The 19116-nt window shown below is 45.6% G+C and overlaps 1 protein-coding gene across 1 annotated transcript in view; it reads left to right on the top strand.

Annotated features, from left to right (window-relative positions):
* The window catches only part of LOC147900987 (uncharacterized), a 594828-nt gene that overhangs the window by 289987 nt on the left and 285725 nt on the right, over positions 1-19116 (top strand). The window contains exons 12-14 of the mRNA XM_087376414.1: positions 17273-17381; positions 17504-17677; positions 17894-18001. Coding sequence (XP_087232540.1) covers positions 17273-17381; positions 17504-17677; positions 17894-18001 — 391 coding nt within the window. The remainder of the gene's footprint in view (positions 1-17272; positions 17382-17503; positions 17678-17893; positions 18002-19116) is intronic.

Here is a 19116-nt window from a genome sequence, read left to right on the forward strand (position 1 = left end):
GAGCCAGAGCCCTCCTGGAGGAGACTTTCCAGCGTCGCTCCGAGTTTTCCTTTCACGCCTCTCGCTCCTTTTGGGCCCGAAAGGGTGACCGGATGTGCAGGGAGTTCTTTAGGACGCATGGCCAGAGAGCTGCAGGTGATCAGCTTCGGAGTCTCAGGACAACGGAGGGTCACATCGTTACGGATCCAGGGGAGGTCCTGGGGTTGGCCACGGACTTTTACAGGACCCTCTTCCAGCAGGAGCCGCTTGATCCTCGTGCCAGTCGTGCCCGTGAGGAGGTGTGGAGGCACATTCCATCCCTGGTCCAGCCTAGCATGCAGGCGACGTTGTTGGCGCCTTTCACCTCGGATGAGATGTTGGAGGCCTTGATGGCTATTGATGGTCAGAAGTGCCCAGGCGAGGATGGGCTATCCCGAGCTTTCTTCACCTCCTTCTGGGACCAGATCCATCAGCCCCTCCTTGCAGCTCTGCAGGGGATTTTCAGCAGCGGTCAGATGCCAGAGAGCCTTTCCTCGGGACTGATTTGCCTCATCCCGAAGGGAGGAGATAGACAGGAGATCCGCCAGTGGCGTCCGATCACTCTCCTTACCACTGCCTACAAAATCCTCGCCAAGATGATCAGTGCCAGAGTTCGACCTCTACTTCCAGACCTCGTCCATGACACTCAGACAGGCTTTGTCCAGGATCGTAGTATCCTGGATAATGTCTTCACCTTTTCAGAGGCGGCGGAGTGGGCTCAGTACAGCGGATCACACCTTGCCATTTTACTTCTCGACTTCGAGAAGGCCTACGATCGCGTGGATTGGTCCTTTTTGGAGGGGACTCTGGAGCGGCTAGGTTTCCCGGCAAGCTGGATTCAGGGTATCTCAGCTTTGTACAGGACAGCGTCCAGCAGAGTCATCATTGGAGGCAGGATGGGTGAGCGATTCAGCTTGGAGAGATCAGTACGTCAGGGCTGTCCCCTGGCTCCTTATCTGTTTCTCTTCTTCGCCGAGGCCATGACTTACTACCTTCGGCTTCGGGCGAGGTCCACAGGGCTCAGGGGTGTTCGCCTTCCACTCCGGGAGGACACGGAGCTTCTGGACTCAGAGTACGCAGATGATACAGCCCTTTATGTCCAGGACGATGAGAGGATGCTAGAGAGGGTGCGGATGGCCCTGGAGGTTTTCTGCTCGGCCGCTGGTGCGAAAATCAACTGGAACAAATCAGTTGGTTTTCTCACAGACCCGGGGGCGTGTTCTCAGTGGGGGCGATTTCTGGGCTTCAGATGGATTCCACGTGGACAGACAGCTAGATACCTTGGCTTCCAGGTTGGCCTAGACATTACGCCAGCTCAGCAGTTTCTCCCGGTGCTAGATTCCATCCGACGGAAGCTGGCTTTCTGGAGCACTGCTAAGCTTTCCCTTGCAGGTCATGCTTTGGTAGTTAACCAGGTCCTTCTAGCCACGGCTTGGTATGTGGCTTCCTGTTGGTGCTTCTCGAGATCCAGCGTGGCACAGCTCAGGAGGTTGGTTCGGAACTTTCTTTGGTCTGGGGAGGATGGGCATAGAGATACCAGAGCCAGGGTTGCTTGGCAGACAGTCATTCTTCCGCAGGCTGAGGGTGGTCTGGGGGTCATTGATCCAGAGCTTCAGAGTCAGGCCTTGTTAGGCAAGCTTATCATCCGCGGTTTGACCCCAGGGGGGCAGACGTGGAAGATGTTACTTCAGCAGGGAGTCGGCTCTTGTGTCCCGCGCCGAGGTGGAGAGTGGCTACCGTCCTTCAGGTGGATCTTCACTTCCGCCCCGCTCACTCAGCCCCGCTCCCCACTCGTTCGTAGCCTCCTCATGGTTTGGAGGCGGCTCCGTCTCAGTCTCATTCAGTCCCAGCCCAGCTGTCAGGAGGAGATCGATCGACAGCCGCTCGTCTGGAATGGGCAGGTCAGAGACGCCGAGGGCCTTCAGTTGGGGGAGAGATCACATATCAGGTGGGACGGCTGGATGAGGGGGCCAGCCCGGTCCCTTCGAGTTTGGAGGGATACGTACAGACATCTGGAGATGGCCGATCTTGCAGACGCAGCTGGAGGTGCACGCGGAGTCCAGGCGAGACGCACGGAGATCGACGGTGCGATCCCAGCCGCTTGGTTGGCTCCACCTGAGCCTCAGGTCCTCATGCCTGGAGACACCCACTGGCTGGGACAGTTCACCCCCCGTGGCATCCCACTGGTGGTCGCAGGACGTTTGGATGACTCCTCTATCGCCTTCTTCGCGGTTTCAGGGGATGGACGACTCAGGAGAGAGGATGCGCTCATCGACCCCCTACTCCCGTGGCAGAGGGTTAGGGTCGTAGGCCTTCTGGGGAAGGTCTGGCATACCGACCCTAGTATCGAGCAGGACCAGTTGCAGCTTTGGCGTCTTTGGCTCTGGGAGGGGCGGGCCTTGTCAGAACTTGAGTGGGACCCAGGAGAGTGGTGGTGGCCAGAGATTGTGACAGGACAGGGGCCGACTTCCTTCTTCGCTTACAGCACGACTCTGGGCAGGCGAGTTCTCGAGAGGATGCAGAGCCGCCCCCCCACCCAGCGTCCTAGCTGGTACGCACAGGGTATTTCCAGGTTCTTTTTGCAGGCATTCTGGAAGGCCTTGTGGGAGAGCTGGCGGCCGCGGAAGATCTCATACTTCCTGTGGCTTCTTACCCACAAAGGTCTTCCAGTGGGGAGCTGGTTGAGGCAGATAGGCCAGGACGGTTGCTGCCAGATTTGCCATGCGGATGAGGAGTCACCAAAACACTGCCTGTGGAGCTGCACGCGCGCCCAGGAAGTGTGGAGGTGGACTTTCGGGCTTCTTGCTCGAGCAGCACCAGAGCTAGGAGTGATCACTTGGGGCGCGTTCTGTTGGTGCAGCACCGCACCTGGTCTTCATCACTTGTTCGAGGCATGCCAGCAGGACCCCACTTTCCTTATCACACAGGGGACGTGGGGGCCGCTCGAGGGTATCCCACAGCACCTAGCAGAGGCTGATACAGGAGTTCGGGAGCGGTAGCCAGTCTGGGAGATTATCAGCAGCATTACAGGATGGCACATCTGGACCTCGCGCTGCGCGCAGATCCTTGGTGGCACCTCCTTATCGACTGCCCAGATCATGGCGGAGATTTGGAGTGAGATTATTCATACCCTCAGAGGCCAGTGGGACCAGATTCAGGGAGACTCCCGGGCCGGTCAGGAGAAGCGGAGACGCTTCCTCCAGGCTTGGGACACACAGAGCCTCTTCTTCGAGCAGACTACGCAGGGCCTTCGGTGGCACTACTCACCACCCCGATGGCTGTTCATTCACACTCAGCATATCCCTCCGTGAGAGTATGATCTATTATGCTACCTTTTGGGCTGCGTCCGGTTTGTGAACGCAGCCCGTCAGCTATAAGCTGACCTCTTGTATCTTGTTTTCGAAGTAATATAATTAGCACTGTTTTTTCGGAAAAAAAAAGAGCAATGTGTCGATGAGCTAATAGCTGTCCAGATGGAAACACTCCCAAAAGAACTCACCAAAAGAAAACATGTTGCCGAAGCGGTACTTTATAGGCCCAAAGTTGCTGTAATCTTTTCCTCCACCACTTGGCTGGGCGATGCACTCGCCAAGCCTCAAAGGACGAGAAGAGGACCCTGGAGAAGTCAAAGTCCAATCTTCCAGTCGGTCGTGGAGTTCCAAAGGAGGAATCGGAACAAAGTGCGAAAGCATAGGAGTAATTTTTCGCCACAAAGGACGATAATGAGAACCCAATCCATATGTAGTGGTTGCTAGAGAAAAGGGGAGCACAGTACCAGCATCATCTATAACATCAGCAACCGAGGTGATGCCTTTAAACGAGACAAAGTAGGAACGTCGAGGTTCCTGTAAAGCCAAGGGAGGCTGAAAAACTTTCGACCAGTGAATGCTTTCAGCTCTCAAAGAATTCCCAAGCAAATATTTCCGTCCATTCCATTCTAGATGAGAAAGAACATGCTTCCAGTCAAGAAGCAAGCGGGAGACAAAAGGGAATCCAAGCAAAGTGCCATCAGTGCAGCCAAAAAGGAAATCCCAGTGATCCAGTTGCCAATGACCAAACGCAGAAATACTGATATGAGTGGCCACGAGTCCTAATCATAAGAGCCCAAGGCTGATCACCTTGTAGAAATTGCAGCAACATTTTCCCCTTGTGGGCAAGAATATGCACATGAATATCCGTGATGTTCAATCCAGCATGCATCTTGGGAGAACAAATGTGATGCATCGAAAGCAGCCTGAGACTTTTTCTGCCATGTTTGGATCGCCAGAAGAGTTCCATAAAGACAGACATGAAAGATGTTGGAAAGCCTTCAGGAGGCTTCCTTTAGACCGTCAGGCCCAGGTGGTTCTTAATCTTAGAGGGAGTGCAGTAAGAATTCAACAGATTGATTCAGCCTTGCCCTTGGATTGGGTGGACATAGATGACATGCCTATTACTTGTTCCACCTAGATGGGGGCATTGCTTTGCAGGTGATTGCTTTATGGAACACACATGAGGATGCCCTAGTCTTTGATGTTTCTTCAGGGGGCAGGCTGTCCAAGTCCACAGATGATATATTAATAGAGGTACTGTTTCAGCTAGCCAGGATAGTGGGCTTCATGGAGCATGGCTCTCTTTCACAGTGGTACTTGGATCCTGACCCCGCTACTCATTACCCTGGGCTCATGGAGGCTATGGCTCTATGGAGGTGTCCCAATTAAGTTTTTGCAGTGGGACCTTGGGGAATGGGAGTGGATAGATGAAGGGAAGCGAGAGAAAGGCATCCCCTTCTTTTGTTACACAGTCAGTATGCCAGGAAATTCCAGCTCATCTATAGGGGTTGGAGGCCCACCAGAGCTCCTCATTGGGAGAATTTTCAGATTTTTGTAGACTCGCATAAATTTTTTGGGCAGAGGCTCTGGAAATCCCACTGGAATAGAAAAATCACTCTCTTCTTTTGGCTTTTTTTTTTGGCAAAAAAGAGACTTCTATTAAGTAAGAAAGAAACTCGCTAGAGCAAACTCTGTGAGGATGCCCTAGTCTTTCATGTTTCTTCGGGGGGCAAGCTGTCCAAGTCCGCAGATGATATATTGATGGAGGTACCATTTCAGCCAGTGAGGGTAGTGGGCTTCATGGAGCATGGCTCTCTTTCACAGTGGTACTTGGATCCTGACCCGCTACTCATTACCTTGGGCTCATGGAGGCTATGGCTCTATGGAGGTGTCCCAATTAAGTTTTTGCAGTGGAACCCTGGGGAATGGGAGTGGATAGATGAAGGGCACCGAGAGAAAGGCACCCCCTTCTTTCGTTACATGGTTAGTAATGCCAGGAAATTTCAGCTCAGTTGTAGGGGTTGGAGGCCCACCAGAGCTCCTCATTGGGAGAATTTTCAGATTCCTGCAGACTTGCAGAAATTTTTTTTGCAGAGGCTCTAGAAATCCCACCGGAATAGAAAAATCACTCTCTTCTTTTGGCTTTCTATTCATGGTGGGATAGCAGTGAATCATTGGAGATCCAGGTTTGGGGCCGACCCTACTTGCCCTCGTTGCCTTTTCGCTTCGGAGACAGTACAGCACTGCCTTTGGGATTGCAGACAGGCGAGAATCATTTGGAAGGGGATTGCAAGACTTTTCAGCACTTTTGTTCGCCTCCCCTTCTATATGACCTGGGGATCAGTGGCTTGGCTCACTCTTTCAGGGCCCCAGGTTTTCTTCAAGAGACATGACTCATCTTGGGCTCTACACATCCAACGACACCTTGTGGAGTCATGCTCTTTAGAGGATGTTCAGGTCACCCTATTTAGGGCTGCTCATTCCTCCGTTGACTCTCCATGGGAGGTTTTAGCTAGCATTGCAGCATGGCACATTTGGAGAGCCAGATGCACTGAGGCTATGGAGGGTTCTCAGGTTCACCCTTCTCAGATCTTGGCCAGTACTTGGACAAATACGGTACACACTCTGATGGCCATATGGGCGACCATGCAGGGATCCTCTCGAGTGGCCTCCTCTAGGAGAGTTACTTTTCTCAGGGATTGGAGAGACTCTCCCTTCCTTGCTGAGACTTCTACAGGGTTGAGTTGGCATTTTCAGCCTCAGCCTTGGTTTCTTTCTACCTCACTTTTCTGAGGTGTTTTTATTACATGCCTAGGATGATGTATTTCCGCTCAGAGCTTGCTCTAGCGAGTTTCCTTCTTACTTAATAGAAGTCTCTTTTTTGCCCAAAAAAAAAAAACTATGCTCTCTAATCCAACAAAATCTGCTGAAGAGCCCTTGCTGTATCAAGGTGGGCTTGAATCCAAGGATCAACCTAGATCTTCAAAGCTGCCTCTGTGAGATCCTCCTCTACATAAAGGGCATTGGGAATCCTAATACTGGAAGATTGTCCTCTCAAGTCTCGCTTTGAGATCATCAACACCACCAGAGAGTGATCCGAAGTGGAAACCCCAAGAGTAATGCATACTAATCCTTCTCTATCCAAGGCCCGATAATCAACATAAAATTGGCCAATCCGTGCATGGATAGGCATCTTCGGCCTTCTGTTTGACCAAAAAACAAAGGTGACTATGACTGAGTGTGCACGTCATCATCCAACCAAACATCTCTGCCATTGAATTTAAAAAGAAAGGCATCCCAAGCTGCCCTCTCTAATGATTGGATGCCTCTCTCTCTCTACCCCCTTTTTTATCATAGGGTAACTCCACCATGTTGAAGTCCCCTCCAATGACCCAAGAATGTGCTATGGGGACCCAGGAGAGAAACTCCTTCTAGAAAGAACACAATCCCCTCTATTATTGGGGACATACAAATTGAGGAATCCAAGCTTACGTCCCCCAATCAAAAGAAGAATCTACCAAACTCTAGAGGGAACAATAACTCCATGTCCAACCACCACGGGAAAAAAAGAATTCAAAACTGAGATGCATGTACCTCTCCTAGTGCCGAAAGCAGGTGACCAAAATGTGTGACCTAAAAGTAATTTACCTGACTTTGCGCAATCTCTAGCATCCAGTTTGTGCTCTTGAATGAATGGGACATCAATGGCACCACCAGTAACACCTGGATGAAGCTGATTCCGGATTAGCTATTTGCGGTGGCGATGAGAGATGCCACCAAGTCCCTATATGTTCCAACTAACAATCCTCATCGATGAGAGAAAGTAGCATGAAACATCTTATCCGACCTAGTGACAGAAACAAACCCTTCAATGGGGAAGGACCTCCTTCTCAATGAGCGGGGAGGATCATCCACTAGGGAAAGTACTCGTCCACCTGAGGATGAAGACACCCTGTCAATAGGAACCCCAACCACTGTCTCACCAAAAGTAGAAGGCACAAAGTCCTCCTCCGAGAAGTCCGTGAGATTTGTTAGGATTGTGAAATAGTTCCTGTCAACCAAACCTGTCATAGGGGTGCAAGGAATCCTTAAAACGGAAGACAATCAATAGTGTACACAACCCCTTTCCCTCTATCCAAGAGGGGAGATGAGGGAAGGGGATGCTCTGAAATGCCATGATCCTGGAAAGCTGTGGGGGCCTCTCTAGCCATAAAAATATCATCAAGTGCCTGATCATGGAGAGGGGCTACCATTGAGTCAGTGGGAGAAGCTGCATCCAGCAGGGCTGTAACTGAAGCACTAGCGTCCTGAATTGCGTGACGTACAACATCAATGGGAGCAACCAGAACGGGTATATCCAAAGCTCCAGAGGGGATGGCGTCCTGGATGGCAACCTCGTGATCTGGAGGGTGTGAAGGCCGCACACGAACCAAAAAGCACATGTGGGTGCAGCAGGTGCCAGAAGGTACTAAGGGAGCACTCTATTGAGAAATAGCGCTCTGAAGTGGAGGAGTTGTATCAACACCCTGTCAAGGTCAAGGAGGAGGTGCAAAAACTGTACCAAAATCCTATCGAGATCGAGGAGGAGGTGTCAGAACTGTACAAACACGTTGTCGAGCTTGAGGAGGTGGTGCTAGAACTGTACCACCCCCTGTCGAGGTCTAGGGGGAGCTGCTGTACCAGAAGGCTTTTTGGGCCTCTTCTTCTTTTTAAGACATTTGGCAAAATGCCGAACGGTCCTGCAGATCTTGTACCGGTCCTGTCTACCCGTGATCTCCACTCTCTGTCGAAAGAAAGAACCATGAATCATGATGTGATCATTTGATTTATTAGGGACCAATGTAATGACCCTAACTCTAGAAACCCCATTGATCGCCTTTGCAGCGTCAAGGAGAGGTAGAACAAAGGGAGAGATAGAGCAAAGGAGGAGGCAAGGAGAGGAGGGTCTGAGAGAGAGAAAGAGGGAAGAAGGGTGAGAGAGAGGGGGGGGAGGGGTCTGAGAAGAGGGAGGGGGGGGGGGGGGGGGAAGGGGCATAGGAGGAGGCGGGGAGGGGGCGGAATAATGAGGCAGGGTAGGGAGGCGTAGGGAGGGGTGGGGGAGGGGCGTAGGTAAGGGCGTAAGAGTGGGAGTGGTAGGGAGGCATAGGGAGCGGGGGAGGGGAGGGGGCGGGCTGAGGGGGTGGGGGAGAGGAAGCATAGGCGGGGGGAGGCAGGCTGAGAGGGTAGGGTAGGGGGTAGACGGGCTGAGATGGAAGGGGGAGGGAGGGGCTGAGGGAGAGGGAGAGAAAGAAAGAAAGAAAGAAAGAAATTTTATTAAAGGTCCACGGAAGGCCATACATGGCCTATGGGACACAAAATCATCCGAAAGGAAAATACATCATCAACGATGCGCCAACTAGGTGGCCTCATCGTAATACAGCTAAGATGCCAAAAATGGCTACAAAAATCCTAGATACAAAATGCGAGAGAGGGAGGGGCTGAGGGTGAAGGAGGGGCTGAGAGAGAGGGGGCAGAAAGGGTCAGGGAGGAGCAGAAACTCACCGAAAATCCCTCTCCTTCATGATTGGAGAAGCCCTCTTTGGTATTAGTGACAATCTAATGAAGGACAAAGGCATGGCATGACAGCCACATCAAGGAATGAACCCTGATACACGAGATGCTCATATTGCTGCACCGTGCCCCACTAGGAGTGATGAAGCAAAATCTAAATTGAACATGGGTAGGGCCATATTAAATAAAAAATATATGTGATAATGGGACCCTTATGTTGGAGGACCTAGAAGGAAACAAACTGAAGAGATCTAGTAGCTCGGAATGGAAATGTGGAAAGCATAATGAAAAGCAAAATGGAAAGGAAAATGAAAGAACAAGTGCTAGGCAATGATAACCAAAATACTCACATGATATAAAGCTTGATGTTGACTTATATAATAGACAATAGACAAGTACAACACTATATAGTTTGACGCTAGACTCTAGAAAGTCACAATGTCAATGGGATATCTCCCAATATGACATGTGGCACGTCTAGGACTCACTAGACTATAAAACACCACCTAGAACACACATTTTTGACTCACTTTGGCTTCATATTCCAACACAAACTGTCAAATATTATTAATGGAGTGGGGAAGATCCAATTGTCTCTGCCACAAATGCAGTTCACTCATGCAGAATTCCTTAGGAAATCCGAAAGTGTCCTTTGTGGGAACCAACTCCAAAGAACTGCTAGTTAGCCAATCACAATTAATGGAGAAATTAAGTGGGATCATGATAAGAAAAAACACCAAAATGGGTCATGAACTCCCAATGAAGAATAGCCTTACATAGCCACCATTCCATGCAGGAGGACCTAATGACAAAGAAGAGGTGAAGAGAGGGCAGTGTTTTGATGGTTAGCAGACCATTGGGGCAATGAACCCTAGATCCCGCACATATAAACCCTCTAAAGAAAAGAACTATTTGTTAGGAAATGGAGTCAATTTGAGTGACTTTTAGTGTGTTCTAGAGTAGTACTATACTACTTTATATCCTAGAGTGCCATGTGTCACTATGGGACTTATCCAATATACATTTGACACTTAGAGTGTGTGTGCCTATCCTATAAAGGCATTGTATTTTCATTGTCATTTTCATCAAGCCTCATGCCTTTCTTGATCATATAAGTACTTTGCTTAGTCGTATATTTCTTTCTCGCATTATTTCGTTTCCATTATGCTTTCCTAGTCTTGCTTTTCCTTTCCATTCCATTCCATGTCCTAGTCTTGCATCTTCATATGGTATCAGAGCTCGACTATCTTCCAAGAGGTTGAGGTAAGAGATTGAGGACATTGAAGCCTCTCTCCCTCATTCCCCTTGGAGGAATGGCTTCTTCAATTCCATATAGAGCTCTCTTCTCCACGCCATGATCTGCCACCTCTCTTCTCCTTCCTTCAGCTACATCTTTCTGTGACCTATGGACGATGTGACGCTTCTATCCGGATCTAGAAGCAGAATCACAGCTTTGTGTCTTCAGCAAAGTTGTAGAGGACCTTGAGTACTACAAATTACATTTTTACATCATTGCAATCTGAGTTTTCTATGAAAAGTTACAGCCTTTGCAAGAAGTGATGAAATTTGTTTTTGTGCACGAATTTTGTTCTGGAGCTCAATGATTTGACAGCCCAAGCATGATGTAGCCAGCTCAACATGGAGATGTCCATCCTCTTCATCGTTGACCTCTGCTTCAGCCTGCCATTTTCTCCTTCTGCTTGACATTCTCTTGGAGCTGCTGCCTGCAAGTTGGTACCCGTATTCTGCCCGCCATTTCTTCCTCTCCTACATCTCTATTGTGCCAGTCATTTTTTTTCCTTTTGCCCACCATTTCCTCCATTTCTCCATCAGCCCTCCATTTCTCCCTCAGCTCGCTTGTGCCCTTCATTCTATTCATCACTCTTCTCTCTCCTAGCTACCAGCTTCATGGATTCACTTTCCACAACCTCTCTCCTTCTGGACAAATTCAAGGGGGACGGATTTCCCACATGGCAAACAAAAGTGCAACTCCTTCTCATAAAGAAGAATGTTTGGGATGCCATCAAAGATGATGAAGCACTTGAGGCATCAACAGAGCTTCAAACACAAAAGATTTGGAAGCAACACAATTCGAGGGCCATCGCAATCATCGGGCTTTGCCTAGATGATTCATTGATTCATCACATCGACTTCAAGTCCAAGGCAAAGGAGATTTGGGCACGCCTTGAGAATATATTTGGTAACAAGATCACCAACTCCAAGGTATTTCTGAAAATGCAATTTTATAAGCTGAAAATGGAAGAGTCTGATACTTTGAGTGCGCATATAGCAAAAATTCAATCTTTAGTTCAACAACTCTCCAATTTGAAGTGTTGCCCGGATGACGAGGACAAAATGGCTGTCCTGATGACAACTATGGAAGGAATTCTTGCTTTGAGAATGCCCTTGAAGTACTTCGCATTGCATCGACTACATTCGAAGATACGGTGTCTCTTTTGCTTGAAAAGGATCGCCGCAACAAAGAATCTCCATCCTATTCAACGGATACTACACAGGCACTTGCCTCCACCAGTAAATGGAGACCTAGGCCATTGACTCCACCAACACAAGGGAAGACATTTAAGCCATTCAAGTGCACTTACTAAAACAAGCTCGGTCATACGGAGGACAGGTGTTACTAGAAGCTTGCTCAACAACAATCGAAGGATCATGCCAATTGGGTGGCATCCACCACTAGTGATGATGCTGACGAAGATGACCCACTGACACAAAATCATGCTCTTACAGTCTGTCTCCCGCATCTAGATGAATGGATATCATGATTTTGCTTTCTAAAGCATAATATATTTGGGTACTCTGCCTTGGGGGCGTTTCCCAAAAATGAATGCAATAAATCATGTGTGTTGAGTCAATAAAGGTCCTTTGCCTTGGATAGTCCTCCTAAAATGATGTATTTCTTTTAGATTTTTGGTGTGTGGCTTCATGTTTCTCATTAGTCTTTGGAGCCAGGTGGGGATGTACTGTGGGAGCCATGTGTTTTTGGCTTTGATAGGTCTATTTGTTGGTGCATTGGTCTCCTAGACCTCTGAGTTGATCATGCATCCATGCATGATGAGCCTCTGAGCCATGCTAGATGAGATTTCTATGTTATGCTCACTAGCCTCTGAGATTGCGTGGGAGCCATGTCTAGTTCTAGACCGGCATGCACAGTTTTGATGACCATCATTGTCATGTTCTGTTCTTGGTTCCATTCCAGTAGTCCCTCACCTTTCCTCCATGGGGGGGTGTTAGGAAATGGAGTCAATTTGAGTGACTTTTAGTGTGTTCTAGAGTAGTACTATACTACTTTATATCCTAGAGTGCCATGTGTCACTATGGGACTTATCCCATATACATTTGACACTTAGAGTGTGTGTACCTATCCTATAAAGGCATTGTACTTTCATTGTCATTTTCATCAAGCCTCATGCCTTTCTTGATCATGTAAGTACTTTGCTTAGTTATATATTTCTTTCTCGCATTATTTCATTTCCATTATGCTTTCCTAGTCTTGCTTTTCCTTTCCATTCCATTCCATGTCCTAGTCTTGCATCTTCACTATTTTGTGTGTGTGTGTGATTTGGATAGGGTGATGGACCAAAGGAGGGCTAGATCCTTTGAGCAGCTCATCATTATGTATCTGAAAGCATGAGAGGACTCTTTTTCAATGGCTTAGCATCTAGATGGATAAAAAATAATGTTTAATTTGTAACACATGATGTATGAGTGGGGTTTGGTTTGAGGTGTGGATATTCTTTATGATGCTAGCTCAAGGGCATGTTCCAACACTTTCTTCATATATAGAGGAAGGCTTGTTCCTTATCTTATTGTTTTTCCTTCACCAAGGGGGCAATGAATAAATTAATGTCAGGGAAAATTGTTGTATGCTTTTGTGGAGAATGGAGGAGACACATATCTGGGGATTGAGGAGGAGAGTTCCATATTGTTGGAATACTGAAAGGAAAGAGTAGAGTGGACACAAAATCAGAATACTTGCTTATGGAATGAAGAAAAGTGAGGTCCTTAAGTAGGCACCTCATACAAGCTCACTGACATCACTGATGACTTCAGAGCTCCACAATCATCTCCTCAATCTGCTCCTAGATTCTCTCAATCATCCTATGTGGCTTTTCCACCACCTAACTGTGCTTGTGGGCACCTAACTGTGCCTCTAGCACTCACACATAGAAACATAAGGTGTGCCTGAGGCATACACCTTGAGATATCCCAACAAACCCCCCCTCAAGGAAATGCCTCAAGCTATGTCAAGGATACATCTAGTCTCATAGTTTCTCACGCCATCTCATGGTGGTCAAGGATAAATCTATGGCTAGGTTCTCATGCTAGCAAGGGTTTCCTTGGGTGTAAGGTAAACAGAAAGGGATACAAACAGACCTTCCAATGGTTATCTCTCCTACATGTACATGCACACAATGTCTGTAGGAGGTACCATGGAACAAACATACACATGGCCTACATCATAAGGTGACCAGAGGTGTTTACACACAACACACAATAATTTATTTTCATTCATTTTGGAGGACTATCCAGGCTGAGTACCTTGACATAAAAAGAGAGATCTGGAGCATACATAGAGATGATTTAAAATGCATAATCTTCATGGGATGCCTCATCTTGTGGAGGCAAATTCACTGTAAGTAGATTTGCATTTTCTGTCTTTGCTTTGTCTCTGCAAAACTTCTCACTATGGTTGTTTTTGCCACAGTGCTTGCATGGATTAACTTTGAAGCAGTCCTTTGAAAGGTGATTTGTCTTTCCACAGTGATTGCAAGGAGAATACTTGCCCTTCTGGAATTTCATAACATAAGCAGTGTCATTGCCTTTCCTTAACTCCATATGTCTTTCTTCTTCTTGGAGAGCTGAGATAATGCCTTCAAGGTTTGGATTGGGAAGATTCTTCAAAGTGCTTACAATGTGATCAAAACTTTCAGGCATACTCTTAAGTAGTACTGCCATAGCATCATCAGGGGTGATAGGAGAGTTGATAGAAGCTAACTGAGTCATAAGACTCCGCATATAGTTGACATGAGCAGCTAAAGTAGTATCACTTGCCATCTTTAATTCAAAGAAAGAGATTTTAAGTGATAGTTTAGATATGTGAGAGCTTGCACCAAAAATCAAATCTAGCTTCTGCCATGCTTCCGATGGAGACTCCAAGTCAGATATATGATGTATGTAATCATCACCCAAAGCTAAAGCAATTATACCATATGCTTTTTCTTCTCTTGCTGGATCCCTTGCCGATCGTGTCGGAGCTGAAGATTCCCCAGCATTTGAGGCCGTAGAAGAAGCGGTAGGAGTAGATTTGACAAGTCCCCATAAGTTCTCCCGCATTAATACAAATTTTACCTTCATTTGCCATGTATGGAACCCTTTTCCATTGAACTTCTCAAGATTATATAAAGTAGCCATGAGAGGGTCTAACCCAGATATTGGGCAGTGTCTATCTCTCTTACAAGGCAAAAAGAACTGCAATACTTCCAAAGTATAGCCACTTGATGTAGCAAATAGTAGTGACTAGATTTCAAACAATGATGCTTCTTCTTACATGCTTCATAGAAGTGGATGAAATAAACATTTTCCAATCAAAACTAGGTCTAGCAAGTCAAAACAAAACTGAATCCACACTTGTACTGAAGTTATTGAAAGCTTCAAAAAACCAGAAATGCTAGAGTAGCATTTTATGTAGCATCATCTTCAAAAACTTGTCCAAAACTGTCAAAACTGAAAAGCTGAACTTGGAGGGCTTGTAGCTCACTCTTCAAAGCAAGGAAAAGAGGGCTTTTTGAAGCAAAAGAAAGCTCATATACCAGAGAAGGTCCAGCACAGAGGTTGGACGAAATGGTGCGCACTTTTGCCCGGGAGAGTTGCTACAGGCTGAAACTGAGTTTTGACGATTTCTCCCTCGTTACTGAACCAAATGACCTGAAAAATGGCTCAAAATCTTCGTCTTGAGGTCGCCCATCTACTCCTAAGAGGGCTCAGGCAATGGCGGAGTATGCAGGGAGTATTGAGCAACAGAAGAAATTCGCTCTTTGGAGAATGGCAGCCACCACAGACGTTTTTTCTTCAATTGCTTGCAGGTGGAAGTTCGCCCATACTAGAGGAGTTTCCAGCTCAGAGGGTTTGGGCAATGGCTATTTGTAGATGGAGAACCAAGCTCTCAAAGATTTTGGGAAGAAAGAGGAAAATGGAGAAGAAGAAGATGATGATGTGGCAGAAATGGGCTCAAGGGGGATCAAAGGGCTCTGATACCATGTTGGAATACTGAAAGGAAAGAGTAGAGTGGACACAAAATCAGAATACTTGCTTATGGAATGAAGAAAAGTGAGGTCCTTAAGTAGGCACCTCATACAAGCTCACTGACATCACTGATGACTTCAGAGCTCCACAATCATCTCCTCAATCTGCTCCTAGATTCTCTCAATCATCCTATGTGGCTTTTCCACCACCTAACTGTGCTTGTGGGCACCTAACTGTGCCTCTAGCACTCACACATAGAAACATAAGGTGTGCCTGAGGCATACACCTTGAGATATCCCAACACATATGGCATAGAAGGAGTTATCCCACATATGATGCATTGTTGAGAGGCCTTAGGAAAGTCGCCACACTTGTATTTGAAGGAGAGCTTTGCTTTGCGGAATATCATCTTCACTTGAGCGTTTTCTTATTTTATTCTTTTCATCAGTTGATCCTTATCTCATTTGAGTCTATTTGTCAATTGGCATGCTTTTTTATTAATTTATGCTTTCTAGCTTTTTCCTAGGGCCTTGGACACCTTCATGTTGGCATCGTTGTTTAATTCAGTTAACACCAACAAATCTTCCTATCTCTATGGGAGATCTCAAAATACCTCCTCAATTTGGACTTCTTCCATTGGTGTCATAGCTGCTTTCTCTTTATCCACATGCTTTCCAAAGTTTCATCTAGCTTTCTTACCTCTATAAATCCTGGTTTAAATATCTCAGTGGTAGCATGGGCAGCACCGAGTCCGCTCAGCAGTATGCTGATTTTACATGTACACTACGGGTTGATCATTCCCTCTTGCTATCTGATCATTTTCCAGTATGCTTGACAACAAATTGTGAATTGCACATAGGGAAACAAGCATACAAGAAAGCACCAGTTTTGTTTGTCAAAATGGGGTGAAATTTTGGGTTCAACTCTCTGTCTAGATTTATTTCCAATATAGAAAGAATCTTCATAGGATTCATAACATGGAAGTAACCTTTCTTTTCTTTTTTTGCAAAAAAAGTACTTCTATTAAGTATGAAAGAAAACCGCAAGAGCAAGCTCAATGCGAAAGTACATCATGCCAATAAGTACATAAGATCCTAGCAGCACCCTTGCAGATCGTCCTCGCCTGTTTGTACCCCCAAAGGCAATGTTGAACTGTCTCAACTGCACAATGGCAACAAGGATAAGTAGGGTCAGCCTTGAACTTGGACCTCCACAGGTTCAGTGCAATCCCTCTGTAAATAGAAAGCCAAAAGAAGAGAGTGATTTTTATATTTCTAAGGGATTTCCGGACTCTCCAAAAAAAATTCTTCACATCTGCAAAAATGTGAAAGCTTTTCCAATGGGACTCCAACCTCTACAACTTAAATGTAACCTTTCTGTTAATCCTACCAGCAAAAATTAGTGAAGTGTATGCGACATAACAAGTATCCAAAGAATTGAGAAAATTTGTTGTTAAGAAGAAGCTGGAAACCTTCTATCTCAAATGACCAACTGATTCAAACCCTTAATAAGTAAAGGTTATACTTTAACTGCAACATAAATGAGGAACCGTACACATGAAATAAACCATTGCAAAAATTACAAATTTTTGGTCAAAAATGTAGATGAGGAAGAACGAGAGGGTGCAACGAGGTTGAGAAGAGTGGGAAGTCATAGGAATCCAAATAAGAGGAAAGGAGCATCCAAGGAGAGGTCTTGTTTTTCAATCTAATTGTTGAGAAGAATTTATTTCAATATAATTAGATTATTATTTAAAAATATATTATGCTTCCAATGTATATCCTTGTTGTGTCCAATCTAGTAATTACATAGGTAAAATTATGAACTTTGTTAAGAGAAAATAAGTCTGGTAATTTCATGCAAGGTAAGTACTTGTGGTATTTATGTGGTTGCTCATACTTAATCTAAGACGCTTTTCTTGGAAGTTCCAATGCATGAGCGTTGTTATTACGCAATCTATGTTTATATAACTCAACACCCTTATATTTGTATGGATATTGAGATGGAGACTAAAAATTTATTATTTATGTTAAAGTTTTTTCCAAGAACCCGTGTTTTTATGGACCTCCTATGTGAAAAAAATTACTACAGACTGTCCTTGTGATCTAATGATAATGCTACGGCGGCAGGGCATTAAATTTTATTGCAACATGTGGTTTGGAGAGGCACATTAATATTTGGAACCCATTCACAGCCAAGATAATGAACACTCTAAATGGCCATCAAGCTCCAGTCGTGGTTTGTACATATCTGCTCCAATTATTTTTTTCAATCGATTGATAAACATTAAGATTTATAAAAAGTGTTTAGCCCCTGTTTGCCTACATGTATTGATTTGAGTGTCTTTCTCAATGGAAAAGGATGTTGTAGTGAACGAGAAATGCAATCAGATCATCAGTGTTGCATCTGATAATGTAATAAAGGTGTGGGATATGAGGAACAACAAATGCATGCAAACTATACATGAGAAATCAACTGACAAAACACTTGATCCTCCGGTTATATGCAGACTTCTGTTTGATGAAAAGAAACATGTGAGTGAAGCAATCCACCTTTTTTCTGGACACAGTTAATTGGTTGAACTCCATGATGATCACAATCATTGAATCTATATTTAAGTTGAAATGCATAAAAATATGAGACATGTGCTTACAACTGAATAGAATTGAAATCTTTTTAGCTCTTGGACCTTTTTTCAAGTGAGATTGAAGTGATGAGCAGAATATCTAATTTTAAGATTTTGATTTCAGACTCTCTTGGCAGGGGGTTCTTCCCTTGAAGCATGGAAGCAAAAGGGATCAAATGAGTCGAAAGTCAGAAGGATATGTTCTGTGCTCTATAATCCTGTTTTTAGTCAGGTTTGTTATAGTGTTTGGCCTTATCTTCTTTCAAATATGGAGCTAAGGAGAAATAAAAGTCAAATAATCAATTGCCCATATTTTATTTATAGCTTGGGAGGCTGATGGATGTAAATGTATTCTGATGTGATGACTATGTCTTGACCCCATGTCATTGTTGTTCTCCCTGTGGTGGTCACCAGGCTCTGCTTGGTTTTGCATCTATGACCCTCACTTCAATTATGTTTGTTTTCTCCCCCTGACCACCCTATTCTTCTTTATCTCCTTACTTCTCCTCATTGAGAAATTATATGAGGGTTTAAGAAGAAAAAGGCCACTCAGAATACAATGGTGTTCAGTTTCCTACTATGTGTCAACGACAGGGTTCTACTGGCAAATATAAAACAACACACAGCTCTCCAATAAGAAGATGAGATAATATAAGTATAGACAACATTTTATCTGTAGAGCAAGGAGTCCAAATGAAAATACTGGATGGTTGCAAGTATGTGCAAACTGATGTTCAGAAAATAAATAGAAATATGGCAAGTTGGAAATTTGTTTGCTCAAAAAAATGGAGAGTGGCATGTTAAGGGTTTTAACAATATCATTTTTTTGTAATGATAAGCCCATGGGGTTTTTTTTGTGGGCAAAGAAAAGAACTTTCTATTAATGCTTGAAAAAAACCCCATACAAATCAGCTGCCAAACTAGGGCTGATGATGGTAAATACAAAGAAAGGACCTGGCTGTCCAAATCTAGCCTGCCAGCAATCCCAACTCACTACCTAGGGACTATCTGGAACACGGGCTAACAACCAGGGGTGGCCTATACATCCAGTAGATATCTCCCACAAAGAATGTGTAGAATATGCTTGCAGGCCAAGCCTTGAAAAAATGTTCCCGCCGCTTGCCGAGCTTGGAACGCCACGCTCCCAACTAGCGCACAGTGTGAAGATAATGCCCTACCATATGGCTACTAATATAGTCGCCAGTGAACTTGTTGCCGTCCCATCACCTGACTAATAGGTGACCCTGACGTTCCATGCATTGATGTTGGACAGTGTCTCCCATACACTATCCTCCGGAAAAAGCTGTGGGCGAGTGCTGGATGGTGGTATGGCATTGAGGAACTCAA

The sequence above is a fragment of the Dipteris shenzhenensis genome, chromosome 6 (assembly GCF_047967505.1).
Source record: "Dipteris shenzhenensis isolate YYH24624 ecotype China chromosome 6, Dip_SZ_1.0, whole genome shotgun sequence".
Classification (NCBI taxonomy): Eukaryota; Viridiplantae; Streptophyta; class Polypodiopsida; order Gleicheniales; family Dipteridaceae; genus Dipteris; species Dipteris shenzhenensis.